Below are 15,381 nucleotides of genomic sequence, written 5' to 3' on the forward strand. Positions count from 1 at the left end.
AGAACCGCGGCTCCCTCTTGGCTCCGACACCTGACTTTCATTCTAGGGCCAGACGGAGCCTCACCTCCTTTCAGTGACGTCTCCTTTCTTTCGACTCCTAGGACACTTCTTTTCAATGTCATTTGTCCAGCACTTAGCGCACCGGACTGCTATCCGTCTTTGTTATAAATATGCCCTGTCTTCTCAGCGAGATGAAAAGCCCCCCGCACTCCATCTCCTGCCTACAATAGGTGCCCCATAAGTGTTTGGTGAGGGTAATGATGACGGCCAGGAGAGAGTAAATCTGTTAAGCACATTATTTCCCGCAGCCAATAAAAGAGCTGGCCCCTGTGACTGCTTTAATTCACTTGGGAGATGAACCAGAAATGCAAGAGAGGTATTTTCCCATTTTAATAATATTTTATATTAATGGCAAATATTAATATTCTCCCTCCCATCATTTAGCGGTCCTCTTGTACTATTATTTGAAAGGAATAAATATATCGCTTAAATTTTATTATTCAAGAATATTGCCATTCCTGTTTATGGATATCCGCTACGTATAAATTTAACGTTCCAAATCGTCTGTTTTCTCAAAGCAAATCATTTCAGTTGCCATTAAGTGAGGCAGTTACCGAAATTTTAAATCATATTTGCAAAGAAAGAAAGGCGGAAAAGAGAAAAAAAATTGGATTCAGCAGCGCTTTTCATGGGCACTGGACAAATGTGTTCTGAAGAAATGAATAAATAAATGATGAATGAATACAGCTGTGTATTTGAGAAAACTGGCTGTGATTATACAGGGTCCACGCACGAGAAGTAGGGAGTCAACACTCAAGGCAATCAACTTGTTTTTCTGCATGTAACCAAACAGCTGTCTAATCATTTCCTGTCCGGTCCCAAATAATAGGTTGTTTGTAATGCTATTAGGGGAAAGGAAAAAAATAAATAAATAAATAAATAAATAAATAAATAAAACACTGAAGGGTGCGGAGAGAAGCAGCTCAGGAAAAGGGAGCAGCGTATCCAAAGGTCCTGGGGTAGAAAGGAGAATTGTATTTTCTAGGGGATAACAGAAGTCCAAGGTAGCTGAAATTGTAAAATGTGACAGAGTAAATGGCATCATTTGAAAATAACAGACAGAACTCAGATCAGACAGGGCATCATACACTGTACTTAGAATGTATCTCTTCATCCTATGAGCAACTGGAAGGCTTTGAAGAGTTTTTAGTGGACCAGTGAAATAGTCCGTGATGCACTTTGTTTTTGTGTTTGGTTTTTTCTAAGTAGGGCTTGAACTCAGGGCTTGAACTCATGACCCTGAGATCAAGACCTGAGCTGAGACCAAGAGTCAGATGCTTAATCAAATGAGCCACCCAGGCACCCCTCAATTATGCATTTTTCAAAATGTTTATTTATTTATTTTGAGAGACAGCACAAGCAGGGGAGAGGCAGAGAGGGAAGGAGAGGATCCCGAGCAGGCTCAGCCCTGTCAGCACAGAGCCCGACATGGGGCTCGATCCCACAAACCATGAGATCATGACCTGAGCCGAAATCAAGAGTCAGATGCCCAACTGACTGAGCCACCCAGGTGACCCTCATTTATGCATTTTGAAGAAATCTCTCTGCAAAAGAAAAAAACACAGAAGCAGGGAGACCGTCATTCATTCATTCAACAAACATTTTTTCAGCACCTACTAAGTATCAGACGTTATTCTGGAAATTGGGAAGAAAGTATAGAGAATAGAAACAAAGATTCTTATTCTCATGAGGAAGAACTAAGGCAGAAAAGGGAAGGCCTGCCCAAGGAAAAGAAGTGGGTAAATTCTTTTAATGAGGAACTCACAGAAATAATCACTGAGAAGACAACATGTGAGCAAAGACCTAAAGGGGGGGAGGGGTCAGCCATGCAGATAACTGGGAATAAGTGAGCATCCGGGACAGAAGAGCCAGCCAGCGCAAAGGTCCTGAGGCAGGAACATGCTGGCTTCTGAGGAAATAGCAAGGAGGCTAATGTGGACTGGTGAGGAGTAGCAAAGAGGAGAATAAGAGATTATCTTAGATCTTATAGGAGAAGATCATGCAGGGCCTGGTGAGCCATGATGAAGACTGGTTTTTTACTTTGAGTGAGATGGGAACCCATGGAGGGTCCTGAGCAGAGGATCCCTCTGACCGCCCTCTCAGAAGGGCCTGGGTCGGTGGGGGCAGAGCCCGGTTGGGGTAGGAGAGGTGGAGGAATGGTGGAAGCAGGGAGGTTTGTTAGAATGCAGGTGAGTACCGTAATCCAGGCAAATGATGCTGGTGGTGTGGTCCAGGGAGTGGAAACGGAGGTGATGAAAAATAAGTGTCGGGGTGCATTTTAAAGATAGAGCCAGGGCGCCTGGGTGGCTCAGTCAGCAGAGCGTTCGACCCTTGATTTCGGCTCACGTCCTTATCTCACAGTTCGTGAGTTCGAGCCCCGCGTCAGGTGCTGTGCAGACGGTGTGGAGTGTGCTTGGAATTCTCTCTCTCCCTCTCTCTCTGCCCCTCCCCTGATCTCTCTCTCTCTCTCTCTCTCTCTCTCTCAAAATAAATAAGTAAACACTAAAAAGAATAATAAAAAGTAATAAATATAGAGCCAAGGAGATTTGCTGACAGATCTTGCATTTAATATAGCGGGAAGAGGGAGAGCAAGGCTTTTGATAATAACCTCAAGTTTAAATAGCCTGAAGTAGGTAGAAAATGGAGATGGGATACTTTGGGGGGGGAGGCGAAGATCAACGTCTGGTTTTGCATATGTTGTGTTCGAAGTGCCAGTAAGACCTCTCCTTTCCTGGGATTGGTAGGGAGAGGAAGCACGGAGAAAGAGAGGACCCACCTCACAATGAAGTGAGGCCAGGAGGGCTCATTGTTAAGGAGAAACTGATTCACGGGGCTCCTGGGGGGCTCAGTCGGTTGAGCGTCCAACTTCGGCTCAGGTCATGATCTCTCGGTCTGTGAGTTCCAGCCTCGCGTCGAGCTCTGTGCTGATGGCTCGGAGCCTGGAGCCTGCTTCGGATTCTGTGTCTCCTTCTCTCTCTTCCCCTCCCCTGCTCATTCTCTGTCTCTGTCTAGCTCTCAATAATAAATAAACATTAAAAAAAATTTTTTTAAAAAGGAGAAACTGATTCAGATCAGGTGATGCAGTTAGAAGACGATGCAGGTGAAGCCCAGGTGGTGGCCGTCGGGTCCCTGATGTCACATGGCCAGCACCAAGGCACAGAGACAGGTCAGCTCATCTGCACTGGCCAGGAAGAAGGCTCCTCTAGGGTCCACCCAGGGCACTCTGGTGCCAGGAGGTGCTTGTGCTTCCCCGAGATGGAGAGAGCGAGTGAAACACACTTAGGAGGTGAAAATCAACAGCTTGGTTGAAACGCTCGAAGCAAACAAACCCAGGATAAAATACTAAGGTAAAACGTAGAACTACGGAAGGTTTGTCCAATTGGACCAGAAGGCAAAATTAGGAAATACAATTAATTCTCAATTAATCTAATGAATGCTGCTTTCAGTCCCAGGAACACAGTGCAGTATTTAAACGACACCTGTAACGCTACGATGCCTAAATAAGGGAGGGCAGTGTTTAGAAACTATTGCACTTATGTATGAACGTACGGATATGGAAGGGCATGATCGATTTCTGTGAAAAGATACCACAAAATATTTAGAGTAGCTATCCTTGGATGGTGGAATTTCCGGTGACTTTCCGTTATTTATTTTCTTCTTGCTGTTTACTTTCTAAGTTTTCATCATCATGTTTTATTTCACAACTTAAAGATCAGGGTATCAGTTTTGTTCCTCTGGTAGGTCACAATGACCCTGTGAGATGATTTACAGCTGGTCACTCTGGCCAGATTGCCGGCCCTGTCTTTAAGCGATGGGATGTCGAAAGCTACTAACATGAAGATTCCAATTTGAGTTAAAAATGAGATAAAAAATTGATGCCTGTAAAAATCATAAATAAATACAAGTTATGTTTGCGGTGCGGATTAATTAACAGCAGGATCTAGAATACTATATTTCTCTTTTTGAATATTGTCTGTCATCACCGGGGAGAAGCAAGACGGAGAGGAGAAAAGAATAACGTGTTGAGGTGAAATGAGCCAGAACTTAGGAGGAGTAAGGCTTGGGGGGGCCGGGAAGCCCATCTTTCCTTTGATTTGCGTTCGGAATGCCATCATTTCATTTCATTTCATTTGCGTTCGGAATGCCATCCCTAACCTAGAATAAAACGCATCGCTTCGTTTTCTTGGTCTCAGCGAAGCCCCCCAATATCCCACGTGGTTATCTTTCGTAAATTACGTTTATTTTTAATATTGTATGCTCATGATTCTTTTATATGCCAAATGTCACACTTCGCCGATGACGTGAGCCCATCCCTGCATCCTGCGCTCACGTTGTATTTCACGTAGTGCTTTGTCAGTCTACAGGCGTCTCCACGGTCCTATATTGTATACGTTCTCATTCTCCTTCCCAGGCACAGTTCCAGATTGGATCATTTACACCATTTGCTGCTTCAACTTTGAGATGACGGTCCCTGAGAGCTCACTGTTGTGAGACTGGTAAACTCTCGTGCGGCTGGTGCCCTCAACCCTTATGGTCTGGTGTACCACTGAGCTGGTGTGTCAGAACTCAGAACGGAAGTGAAACTGGAGGACAGCGAAGGGTGCAAATCTGAGAGGAAGTGACCTGAAAGTGACACCTGACGCCAGAACTTACAGAGTTTTTTTCTTTTCCTTATATAGGAAGCCTACAGATTCAGTACAACCTGGGCGGAACCAGACAGCCATTTAACATTGATGTAGACCACAGGAACATGGCCAATGGACAGCCCCACAGTGTCAACATCACCCGTCACGAGAGGACCATAATTCTCAAGGTATCCATGTGTGTCCGTGTCAGCTGTACGTCTTAGAGTATTATAATCTCTACGCGCTGTTCTACGTGGATGCTGGTTTCGTTTTGGGTGGTTGGGGCAGGCGGAAGAGACCCGTACTATACCTTCTCCTACAAACCCCTAACTAGCGAGGGAGAAAGAAATGTCATTTATTAAAGGAGAGTCAGTGACAGAGTTAATGGCACAGACATTTCTTAGGGAGGAGGTAGAAGAAATGTTTGCTATGTATAGTCTTTGTAACTCTCAGACTCACACATCTATCAGTCTCCTGTTTTTATCTATCATGCCATCGTTTTTCTCCATGTTGTCAGATGCCTGAAGCTCATCATGTTTCCCAGCGAAGGTTATTTCGGTTTATCTGACCTACTTCCTTCACTACTCTGACACAATATGAATAACGTTGGTTGTTGTTGTTGTTTTCTTCTTCTTCTTCTTCTTTGGATGCTTTGCCTTAAAAATCTTCAAAACACAGACCTTCCCCGAAATCTCAGACTCTGGTTGTTGGCTCTGAACACACAAAGGGCTGGTGTTGTTACGACAGTCAAATTTTATTTCAGGTTCATTGATTGTCCCTGCCCCCACCACTGATTTTTAACAATGGAGAAACCAGCCTAGGAGACACCATGAATAAAACATAGCATGAGGAGGTCTCCCTGGGAACGAAGCCAGAAAGATCAAGGATGGGAACTGTCACTGCATTCTCTAGAAGGAGTTCAAAATAGATACCTGTCAGGAAGAAGAACCGCAGGGGGACACTGTTTTGTCAGCAGAGTGGAGTGTCATTTGGCAGGAGCTCAGCCGCCACTCAGACCGCATTCAGATCTGGCTGGTTGCTGGGGGAAGTTCAGGCTGCAGAGAAAAGGCACGACCAGCCCTGTGTCTTTCTGAGCAGTGGTGGATGTCAAATTCATAACTTGATACGGAGTTTATGCTTGGCCTTTAGCAGTAAATGCTGGAGGGTGTTTTAAGGACGGGTCTTTCCTAGGAAAATGACAACGTGCAGTTAGAGTTTACTGTACGATCCATCAAGTACGTGTCAAAAAGGTGAGCTCAGTGCCTGGCTCATATCAGAAGCTGCAGGGGCACCTGGGTGGCTCAGTTGGTTAAGCGTCTGGCTTCCGCTCAGGTCATGATGTCGCGGTTCGGGAGTTCGAGCCCCGCATCAGGCTCTGTGCTGACAGCTCAGAGCCTGGAGCCTGCTTCAGATCTGCGTCTCCCTCTCTCTCTGTCCTCCCCTGCTCATGCTCTGTCTCTCCCTCTCCCTCGAAAATAAATGAACATTTAAAAAAATTTTTTTAATAAAAAAGTAAAAATTAAAAAAAAAAGAATAGGAGCACAGTTCCAGAAAGAAAAAGAGACCTAAGAGGTGTGAAAACATTGGCCACACAACACTTTGAGGGTAGGAACAGCATAGACGTGTAATCAGGGTGACGGGGACCCCTCCGCTCCCTCTTCCTGGCACGTAGGGCAAGGCAATAACACTGAGACTTCTGGATGTGTTTAGAAAGCCAGATGCCCCAGTGCACTTGAACTCAACTAGGCAAGACCTTGTGGTCCCTGAGTGCTCTGGTCTTTCTCAGCCCAGTCTCTCCAGCCCAGCTCTGATGGAACATAAAGTTTAGGATGATGGCCAGAAAAAAAAAAAAAAAAAAGATACAGCTTCTCCTTAAAGAAAAGTAGGTCAGACAGGGAGGCCTCATGGACCATGCTAGTAAATCCAAGGATACCTTTAGAACTCTAGAAAATACCTTCTTTCTTTTTTTTTTTTTTTGTTTTTCTGGAAGCGGTCTACAAATCCACCTTGAGAACTTCTGCAACCTTAAGAAAGTGTCAGAGAGCTATAGGAAAATGTTCATCATGATCATTTCTGTATGAAGGGATTACAAATGGTTTCATTTCCTCTAGAGTTTTCTGTATTTCCTCGTTTTCTCTTGTAAGCATGTGCTGCGTGCTTTTGGTACGCGTTGCATTTTTATAATCAAAGAAAAACATGCAACCCAAGTAACTTCAACCCATTCTGAGAGCCCCCAGTTGTAACAGAATATAATGACAAAGATATTTGAATAATTTCAAATTAAAACGCACTTCTCATCAAAGAACAAAACTAAGGCTAATTCAAACAGGAATATAAAAACGCTATGCCTTTGGAATTAAGGCGAAATTTTATACGTTCACACACGCACAAACAGCACATAATTCCAATGATGTTTATCAGTGTTTATGGTGTTTTTAAAAGCAGGTTTGCTTTCCTAGCTGGGTTTGGCTAAAGCTAACATTAAATTAATTTGCATTCCCTGAGCACATACTGTCTGAAATGGTGCTGAGCCCTGGAGGGAAATTGACCTTGGATGAAACATTTGCTGCCAGAACACAAAGTGCCCCATCTCTACATAGATAATGAGGAGCTGACTCTAGGAGTCATCAGACCCGGGAGTGAGCCAGAACCCGTGACAACCCTCAAGTGGCATCATTTACGAAAACTCACAGTTGCACTGGGGATAATAGCTGAAGGCTTACGGCCAGTCAAGATGTAAAACAAACCCCGGGCAGGCAGAGAGCACCTGAAAAAGTACTGTAGGTGATGAAAATGCATGCCAATTAGAGGAACCCAAGAACCGAAAACATTACAAGGAATAATTTCAAAGTCTTGTGTTACAAAGCCTTTCTTCTCGCTTTCCTTCCTTCCTGATGTCCACGGCTTTGTCTCTCCTTCCTCCCCTTCTTTTCATCCCTCATCCCGTTCCATGAGGGAGGTAAGGTGGTTCACAGGCAGTCTGTACAACAAAATAGAGGATTGAAGCATGTCACAAAAGTATATACATATACATATACACACACACACACACACACACACACACACACACACATACATATATTTACATGTCATGGGTTATATTTACTGGCATAAAAAGCTGCTCCGGGGGTGCCTGGGTGGCTCAGTAGGTTAAGCATCTGACTCTTGGTTTCGGCTCAGGTCATGAGCACGTGGTTCCGTGAGTAGCCTGGCAGCTACCTCTGGCCGGTAAGAAACTGAGTGGGTTTATAACAATAACAATAGTTATTATTACTGTTACAAAATAGTTCAAAAGTATGCACAACCACAGAGACTAATAAAACACGCGCCTCTGTGTCTATCAGCCGAACGCTACAAATTTTGGCATTTTGCTCTCTCTCTTCAGGGTTTGTTTTTTTTTTCTTTAATGCAGTGATAATCGAGGCCCTGGGTCCTCCTCGTTAGATAGTGAGCCCTGAGGAAGGCAGTGGGCAAGGCCTTCAGCAGCATTCCTGCAACAGATGTGTTTTTCACAGGGCCGTTTGATGTAGCATCACTCGATGAGCATAACTTAAAAACGGATTTTGGTGCAAACAGTTCCGGGAGTGGAGGGGGTGACGGGCCCATGAAGGGGGCAAGGGGCCTATATGATACTCTGGCCTGATCCCAGGGGTCAAACTAGCTCCAAAAAAAGTGAATAAACTCCCTGTTCTTAAAATAACTATCACATATTTGGGAGTTTTGATGGAAGTTAGACAATAGAGACAGAGCTCAGGGATATATTCTCTGGCATAGATACTCAGAGTCTGTATTCTACACAAACCAAATGAACAGATGGTAAGGATGTCATGTTCATTTTGGCTTTCATCTAACTGGAGGGCCATCCCATCTTTGCCAAGAAGAGGCTAACAGATTTCTCCCACCAGGAAAATTAAGGACTTTCTTAAAAAAATAACTCCCAAGTCCTCAAGAGCAAACGATGATTAGGTCCCGAAATTTTTGTGCCGCAGAGAGCATGTGACTTTAGTTGTTTTCATCAGGAATTTTCAAAATAAATGTTCCCCCCCCAAAAAAAATCACTTTTAAAATAAAATAAAGATGCTAATTTTTGACTGCTGTTAATCAGAACTTCAACCAAATTACGTAAAAAGCAGCTGACAGTGGAGCTACATTTTTTTTTCAATATATGAAATTTATTGTCAAATTGGTTTCCGTACAACACCCAGCGCTCATCCCTGGAGCTACATATTGAATATGCATCCTAAAAAGGGTCAGAGAAGTATACTCAAGGGCAACAGTGTGTGCTAAATGCTAGGGACAGAGAAAAAGATACAAATGTTAGGACAGCACCAGTTGCCACTGCAAATTAACCCTAAAGTCTCAGTGGTTTAACCCAATGGAAGTCTGTCTTCTATAGTTTTAGAAAAGTGAAGTCCTGTGGCCCCTCGTAGTGATGGAATTGTGCTAGGCAGGTGCTCTAAGGACCCGCCCCCACCGTCCCTCCCCTCCCATCCCTTTGGCATTGGAAGTAGTTCTTGACTAAACCAAATCTCTGTCCATTATTTGTGTGGCCCTCCATGGCTCTGTCCTCTGGGACACTCTGCCTTGTCCATCATCGGCGGTGGCCACCTCTGAATTGAGGGTTGCAGATAATGCATGCATTGAAGCATTGCATTTCCTGCAAGGGAAGGGTCCTAGAGGGTCCATGCCCAGCAAGCGTCAGTCGCGCTGAGGGCTGTTTTACACTTACGAGTCTGTTGTAGACCAACTGTATTGGTTCCTTTGCCAATACGATTCCTCTAAAACCTGAGCCGGCTTCCGATCTGTTTGCTTCCTGTCAGTTTCATGTGCCAGTAGTAAACCCTACATCCTTTCCTGGACATAAAGCTTGGACATATGTACTCATTTGCTCCCATGCCTCTCTCTCAAGGTCACGACAGCTCTCTTGTGGCCGTCTGAAACGAAAGGCATGGGCGGGCAGTTGAGACTCCAGGTTTTACCTTCACCCACGGAGCTAAGCCAGTTTGCGGAGCGGAGGAACCCGAATGTGCCTTTGTTGGTCAAATCTCCTTGCAGTTGATTTCTTATTCCCTGATGCAAGCCTCTAAAGTTTTGCACTTTTGTCTATTCCCTTTCACTGATGTTTGGAAACCAGCCAATTCTGTTCTGAACCCACCTCGTCTTTGACTTAGGCAGCAGGAAACAACTGATACCCAGGACCGTTCTGGCTGTTTTGAAACACTTTTCCCAGAGCTACAGGTCACAGGCACTTAAGTCTGCCTTCCGGGTTACAGGAGGTGACCGTCTTAAACACTATTTTATCTCATACCATTGTTTTCCATCTTTCCAGCCTCTGACGTCCATTCTTGTGCTAATGCTCCCGAGCTCAGCTTTCTGTTACGGCCACACCGACTTCTGCCTTAGCTCGGGCTACCTTAGCTGCTACAACTACAAGAATTTATAGATTGGGGTTGTGGTTTCACAGATGTATGCTTGTCTCCAGACTCATCAAGTTGGATATATTCATCATATACAGTTTTTTATAGGGGAAAATCAATCCATCTATCAATCAAGTAGATGGCAAAAACAACAACAAAAAAATTTTAGAGCAGTTTTATTAGCCGTAAAATGAGAAGTAACTCAATGACCCACTTGGAGGACCATAAAACCATAACGGTCCTGTGTGACAAAGAATTCAGCAGCCCAACTTCAGGACCAGTGTTCTGGTGCCACATGAAGAATTCCAGATCAGTTCTTCAAGTTGGTGTGAACATTACCTCGTGTACTTACATCATAGTGTCCTTTCCTTTGGTAACGTGGAGCCTGGACTGGACTTAGACCCCCACCGCTGAGATAAGTCACTTAAAAACGTGTGCCTTTTTACCCTTGAACTTTCTCAGAATAGAGAACAGTCCTCAAAAGTATACGGGTGTAAACACTCCTGAAAATTTGAACGTCCGCGGCTGTTCAAGCCTTTAGTAAAGAAAATCCTGCTGTTTGGAAACATGAAATCTTTTGGGGGGATGTCAGAACAAATAAAGGAAGTTGACCCAGCTAGCGTAGGGCCCCGCTCTTGAAATTACATTTACTGTAACTTCTTGCCTTTGGCTTATTTAGTGTTTATGTCCTCGGCCTGATGAACTCACAGCCTTGGACGTGCAGAATCTTCACACCACCGGCATGCTCGACAGAAGGGGGTATCGGCAGGAATGATGATGAACCTACAAAGTCCTCTGGTCCTTCCCTCCCAGAAGCGCCATTAGCCATCCAGTCGCTCTCTGTTGGGAGTCTGGCAAATATATTACTTATTTCACTTTCCACTTCAGTGGAACACTGACTTATGTTTAATTTGGTGGAGGGCAGAGGTCAATATTTTATTAGTTAGTGATATCATTACAGTGGTTTCATTCCATAGACGATATCTGGGAAGAGAAGAGAGAGGGATAGATACACTGGAAACTTGCCCTTTCATTTGGCCTGTGTGTGTGACTCAGAGTTTGTTTTAGTTCTGTTTTGTTTTCGGTGTTTCCAGAGGAGCCTATGCACAACTGAGTCACACATCAAAAACCTCATGACCTCATTAGCTTTTTATAATTTGGATTGGGGCAGGGGCTAGAGGAGTCCTTGGCCCTTGGAAAGGTGTTTCAACACATTTTCCTTATTTAGTTCAGAATAGAGAGTAGGACTGTTTGCGGGGGGGGGGGGGGGTCGCGGGGGGCGCCTGGGTGGCTGAGTCAGTTGAGCGACTGGCTTCAGCACGGGTCATGATCTCGAGGTTTGTGGGCTCGAGCCCTGAATCAGGCTCTGTGCTGACAGCTCGGAGCCTGGAGCCTGTTTTGGATTCTCTGTCTCCGTCTCTCTCTGACCCTCCCCCGCTCATGCTCTGTCTCTCTCTCTCTCTCAAAAATAGACATTAAAAAAAAATAAAGAGTAGGACTGTTTGGTGAAGTGTCTCCCATAAGGAGAAGATGCCCGGCTCTCAGGACCTACGATTCCTCCCCCTGCCGGTGCCTTCAGAGCAACTCGCGGCCTCTAACGGAGACTGTCTCTATACGTAGAGGGGTGAGCACTGGATTTAAGGATGCAGTTGAGGATGTATGATGAAGATTCTGCTGAAGGGGAGTGTTCTCAAGATGGTGCTGGACTATTCCATCAACAAGGCACTTTTCGTATACTGAAAACCGTCTGAGGATCGCCAAGAACGTCACACAGTGACGTCCAGTTGGCGTTACTCTCTTACGCATGTCCACCACATGACAGGAAAGTTCCGAAGAGCAAACACTCCTGACGTCGATAAAGTCAGCTGGTCATCAACACCATCCGTGAGGCTACTCGCTAATGTGAAGGGCAACCCAAAGTAGCCCGACTTCATTCAAAACGAACTTGAGGACAAAGCGCGTCTTTTACCCTCAAGGGGCTTCTGTCCCGGGAGGAGAGAAGAGCTGTGTTCACAGTCATATCATTTCTGCAGAGAGGAGGAACCTAGTCTATCTCCTTCTCGTCCAGAAGAGACTTTAACGACTTGGCCTCTCCAACAGCGTGCAAGTAGGAGAAAGGCGATGTAGCAGCAGAGGGGAGTAGCAGTTGGGGCCGGTAACAAGGACATGGCACGTAAGGGCAAGACTTCCCTTCGGGGAGGGTGTGAGTCTAAGCAGAGACCCCCGTGGACTGGGATTGCCACATTCAGAGGCCGTTACTAAGACATGAATAAAAAGGAGGCCTTCTTGCCAAGCTCGTCCATTTCGTAGCACCGTGTTCTCCGGCAAGCGATGGAACTCTGTTTCCTCATCTGTGAAATGGGAATAAGGCCGCCTAGCTTAATGGGAGGGTGTGCATTCAATGAAAACCTCAAGCGTAGTCTGTTGTCCAGCAAGTGCTTCCTTCCCAGTTCCCTCCTCTTTCTTAAAAGCAAAACTGGTGAGAAAGCAGCTGTCAGGTCATTGTCAACAGGGCCTAGAGGATCAAGGCTCCCGTTCTGGTTTGCAGTTCAACCCAGGGAGTAAGTACGAGTGTTCCCAGTGGGCACATGTGCTTCTGCCTCCGAGAGCCACAGTCCAGCAGAAAAAGCCATCAATCACACAGACATGAACCAAGGGCCAATAGAAGCCTAAGCTCCCGCGGAGGAAGCGCAGAAAAGGGGGGAAATTGGTCATCCCGGGGGTGGGAGGGAGTAGATCAGAGGAGACTCACAAAGGTATCTGAGCTGTTCCTTCAAGGTTTTCGGGGGGCAGGGGGAAGGGGGTACACAGGGACCACATTATCTTATTTTCTACTGCAGGGATTCAGTATTTGCTCTTTTGCAATCCATAAAAGTTACAAGAGGAAGGGGAAAAAAAAGAGCGAGTTCAACCCATCCAGCTCATCTGATCTGAAACAGAAAAAGACTCATAATGAATATGTCAACACTTTCAAGTTTTTCATTTCTTCTCCAAAGCAATTTCATCTGCAAATGAATTATGCACTCCGGGGCTAGACAGGACCTCCACTCCTGCGCTCCAGAAAAAATGTGTTTACTTCGCTTTCCATTTCTTACAGCTCAGCGGGAAAGCGGTTGCAATGCAATTTCTGAGGTGGTGTAGGGCTTGCGATGTCAGTCTTCTCTCCTTCTCCAGAACGCAGCAACGCTTGTCAACCCAAGGCTGGAGGAGACTTCGTCTCCCTCCCCCACCAAGCCCACCAAGTACATAAATCATCCCCCAAGAAAGAAGATGCGGTTCCTGGATTTCTCTTTTGTCTGGCGGGCCGACTCAAGTCCAGTCTGGGAGGCATCGTATTGTTGCATCCGTCTGCAGGGCGCCGAAATCACTCTCCAGGATTGTGATTCTCGAAGCTACTTTTCAGTACAATAGGCTGAGCTCGTTGTTTCCCCGTGCACGGGTCGCAGGTTTTTATCTCCCGGAAGTGTGTCTCCTTTCTGAAAAACAAATGCATCCCGCCATGCGGTCTGAGGTTCCCAAGAGCTCCGCGGCGGCCGCCCCCGGCTCAGGAGAGGGAAGAGAGCCCCCCGGGGCGTGAGCGGGAGATTTTGGTGGACGGTGGGGCCTGCCGCGGGCGCTGAGCCTGTGTTAAGATGCCCTCTAGCGGTCATGAGCCATAACCAGTGCTGAACTTGGGGAAGGAGCTCGGAGGCCAGTTTCTACAAAGGCTCCAGCGTCCTGGGTGCGAGCGCGGGTCATTCGTCTCTGCTATGAAATCGCGGATGGCAGCGGTGTTGCTCCCACAGACGGAAGCGTGCGTGCCGTCGTGTTCAGAGGGTACAACCCAGGGATTTTGCTCCTGTTTGCACCATGTCACGGCTGTGCCCCTGAGCCTCTGACCCTGGAGAGGCCCAGGAGGGGTTTGCTGAGTGACTGAGCGTACGAATGAGCGGAGTGTGTAAGGAACAAGGGTTGTGAGCCCCACCGTGCGCCCGGTTGATTCTCCTTATTTCTGGGGCATGTCTGATGCGCATTCTCCCTCGGCCGCCACGTGATGGACAGAAAGAACCAGCCAGCGCCCATCCTAACGTGTCTGACACGAAAAACTCTGCTCCAATGTTGGAGGGGACGGCAGCACAGAAACTTGGTGGGTAGAGAGGGTCCCCACCGGTAGTTCACAAGTGAAGGTCAAGGAAGGGCATCAAAAAGGAAGGAGAAGCGGGGCGCCTGGGTGGCTCAGTCGGTTGGGCGTCCGCCTTGGGCTCAGGTCAAGATCTCACAGTTCGTGAGTTTGAGCCCCGCGTCGGGCCCTGTGCTGACAGCTTGGGGCCTGGAGCCTGCTTCGGATTCTGTGTCTCCCTCTCTCTCTCTGCCCCTCCCCAACTTGTGCTCTATGTCTCTCAAAAAACTAAATAAATGTAAAAACAAAAAATTTTAAAGGAAGGAGAAGCAGGAGAAGGAATATTCTCTTCATCCCACTGAGCAAAAGGCTGTCTCTCGGTCGAGCGTCCCTCCTGAAACCGTCACCCAGGGCCACCAGCAGAAGAAATGAGCCCATCTACCAGCCCGGCTCCTGATATCCCCGGGGAAATGACATCAGAATCTGGATATTTCGGGGCATGTGGCTTCCATCCTGAGCTTGTGGGTTTAACCCCTGTAGCCAAACACTACGAATGCAGAGTGGGGAGCAGTGGGGAGCAGCAGAGGAAGAGTTGACACGTTCCTGTGGCCTTCAGCATCTGCACCAGCTCTGAAAACCTGTCTTGCTCCCAGAGATGGAGGCCAAGGGGGCTGGGGTCTTATCAGTCAGAAGATCCATAAATGGAGATGTAGTAAAAATGGGGGGAGGGGCGGACAGACGGCGGAGGCCACACTGGGGTGACCCTGCTCTCCACTCCTTCCCAATGTTCCGTGCCCACACCGGGGGCATCGTGCCAGGCTAGCCTTGCGATGGCACGGCGTCCAGGCCGGCACAGGGGAGAAGCTTCAACTTTGAATCCCACAGACCTCTGGGCTGTACCTCTTAGGATCTGCATCCTCATGGGCATCGCAACTTACTCCCGGTACCTCAGTGGCCTCCACTATAAAATGGGCACAGAATATCAGCCCACAGTGTTGTTAGCAGATTCAGTGAGATAATACGTGTAAACTACCTCACGTAGGCTCTGAGCTAGAGCCGACCTTCAAGAGATGTTAGATGCCGCCTTGATGATGGGGACACCGAGGAGGAAGAGGAAAGCTGAGAATCACGTCGGTCCGCTTTGTTATAGCTTTCTCACACACACATACACACACGCATG

At 46.7% G+C, this 15,381-nt stretch overlaps 1 protein-coding gene across 1 annotated transcript in view; it reads left to right on the forward strand.

The window, feature by feature from the left end:
• CNTNAP2 (contactin associated protein 2) overlaps window positions 1-15,381 on the forward strand; it is a 1,378,773-nt gene that overhangs the window by 1,230,271 nt on the left and 133,121 nt on the right. The window contains exon 20 of the mRNA XM_047095265.1: window positions 4,740-4,873. Within this exon, the coding sequence (XP_046951221.1) occupies window positions 4,740-4,873 (134 nt within the window). The remainder of the gene's footprint in view (window positions 1-4,739; window positions 4,874-15,381) is intronic.

Source organism: Lynx rufus, unplaced genomic scaffold (assembly GCF_022079265.1).
Source record: "Lynx rufus isolate CCGP_SWC_20201006 ecotype Redwood Valley unplaced genomic scaffold, mLynRuf1.p SCAF_4, whole genome shotgun sequence".
Lineage (NCBI taxonomy): Eukaryota > Metazoa > Chordata > Mammalia > Carnivora > Felidae > Lynx > Lynx rufus.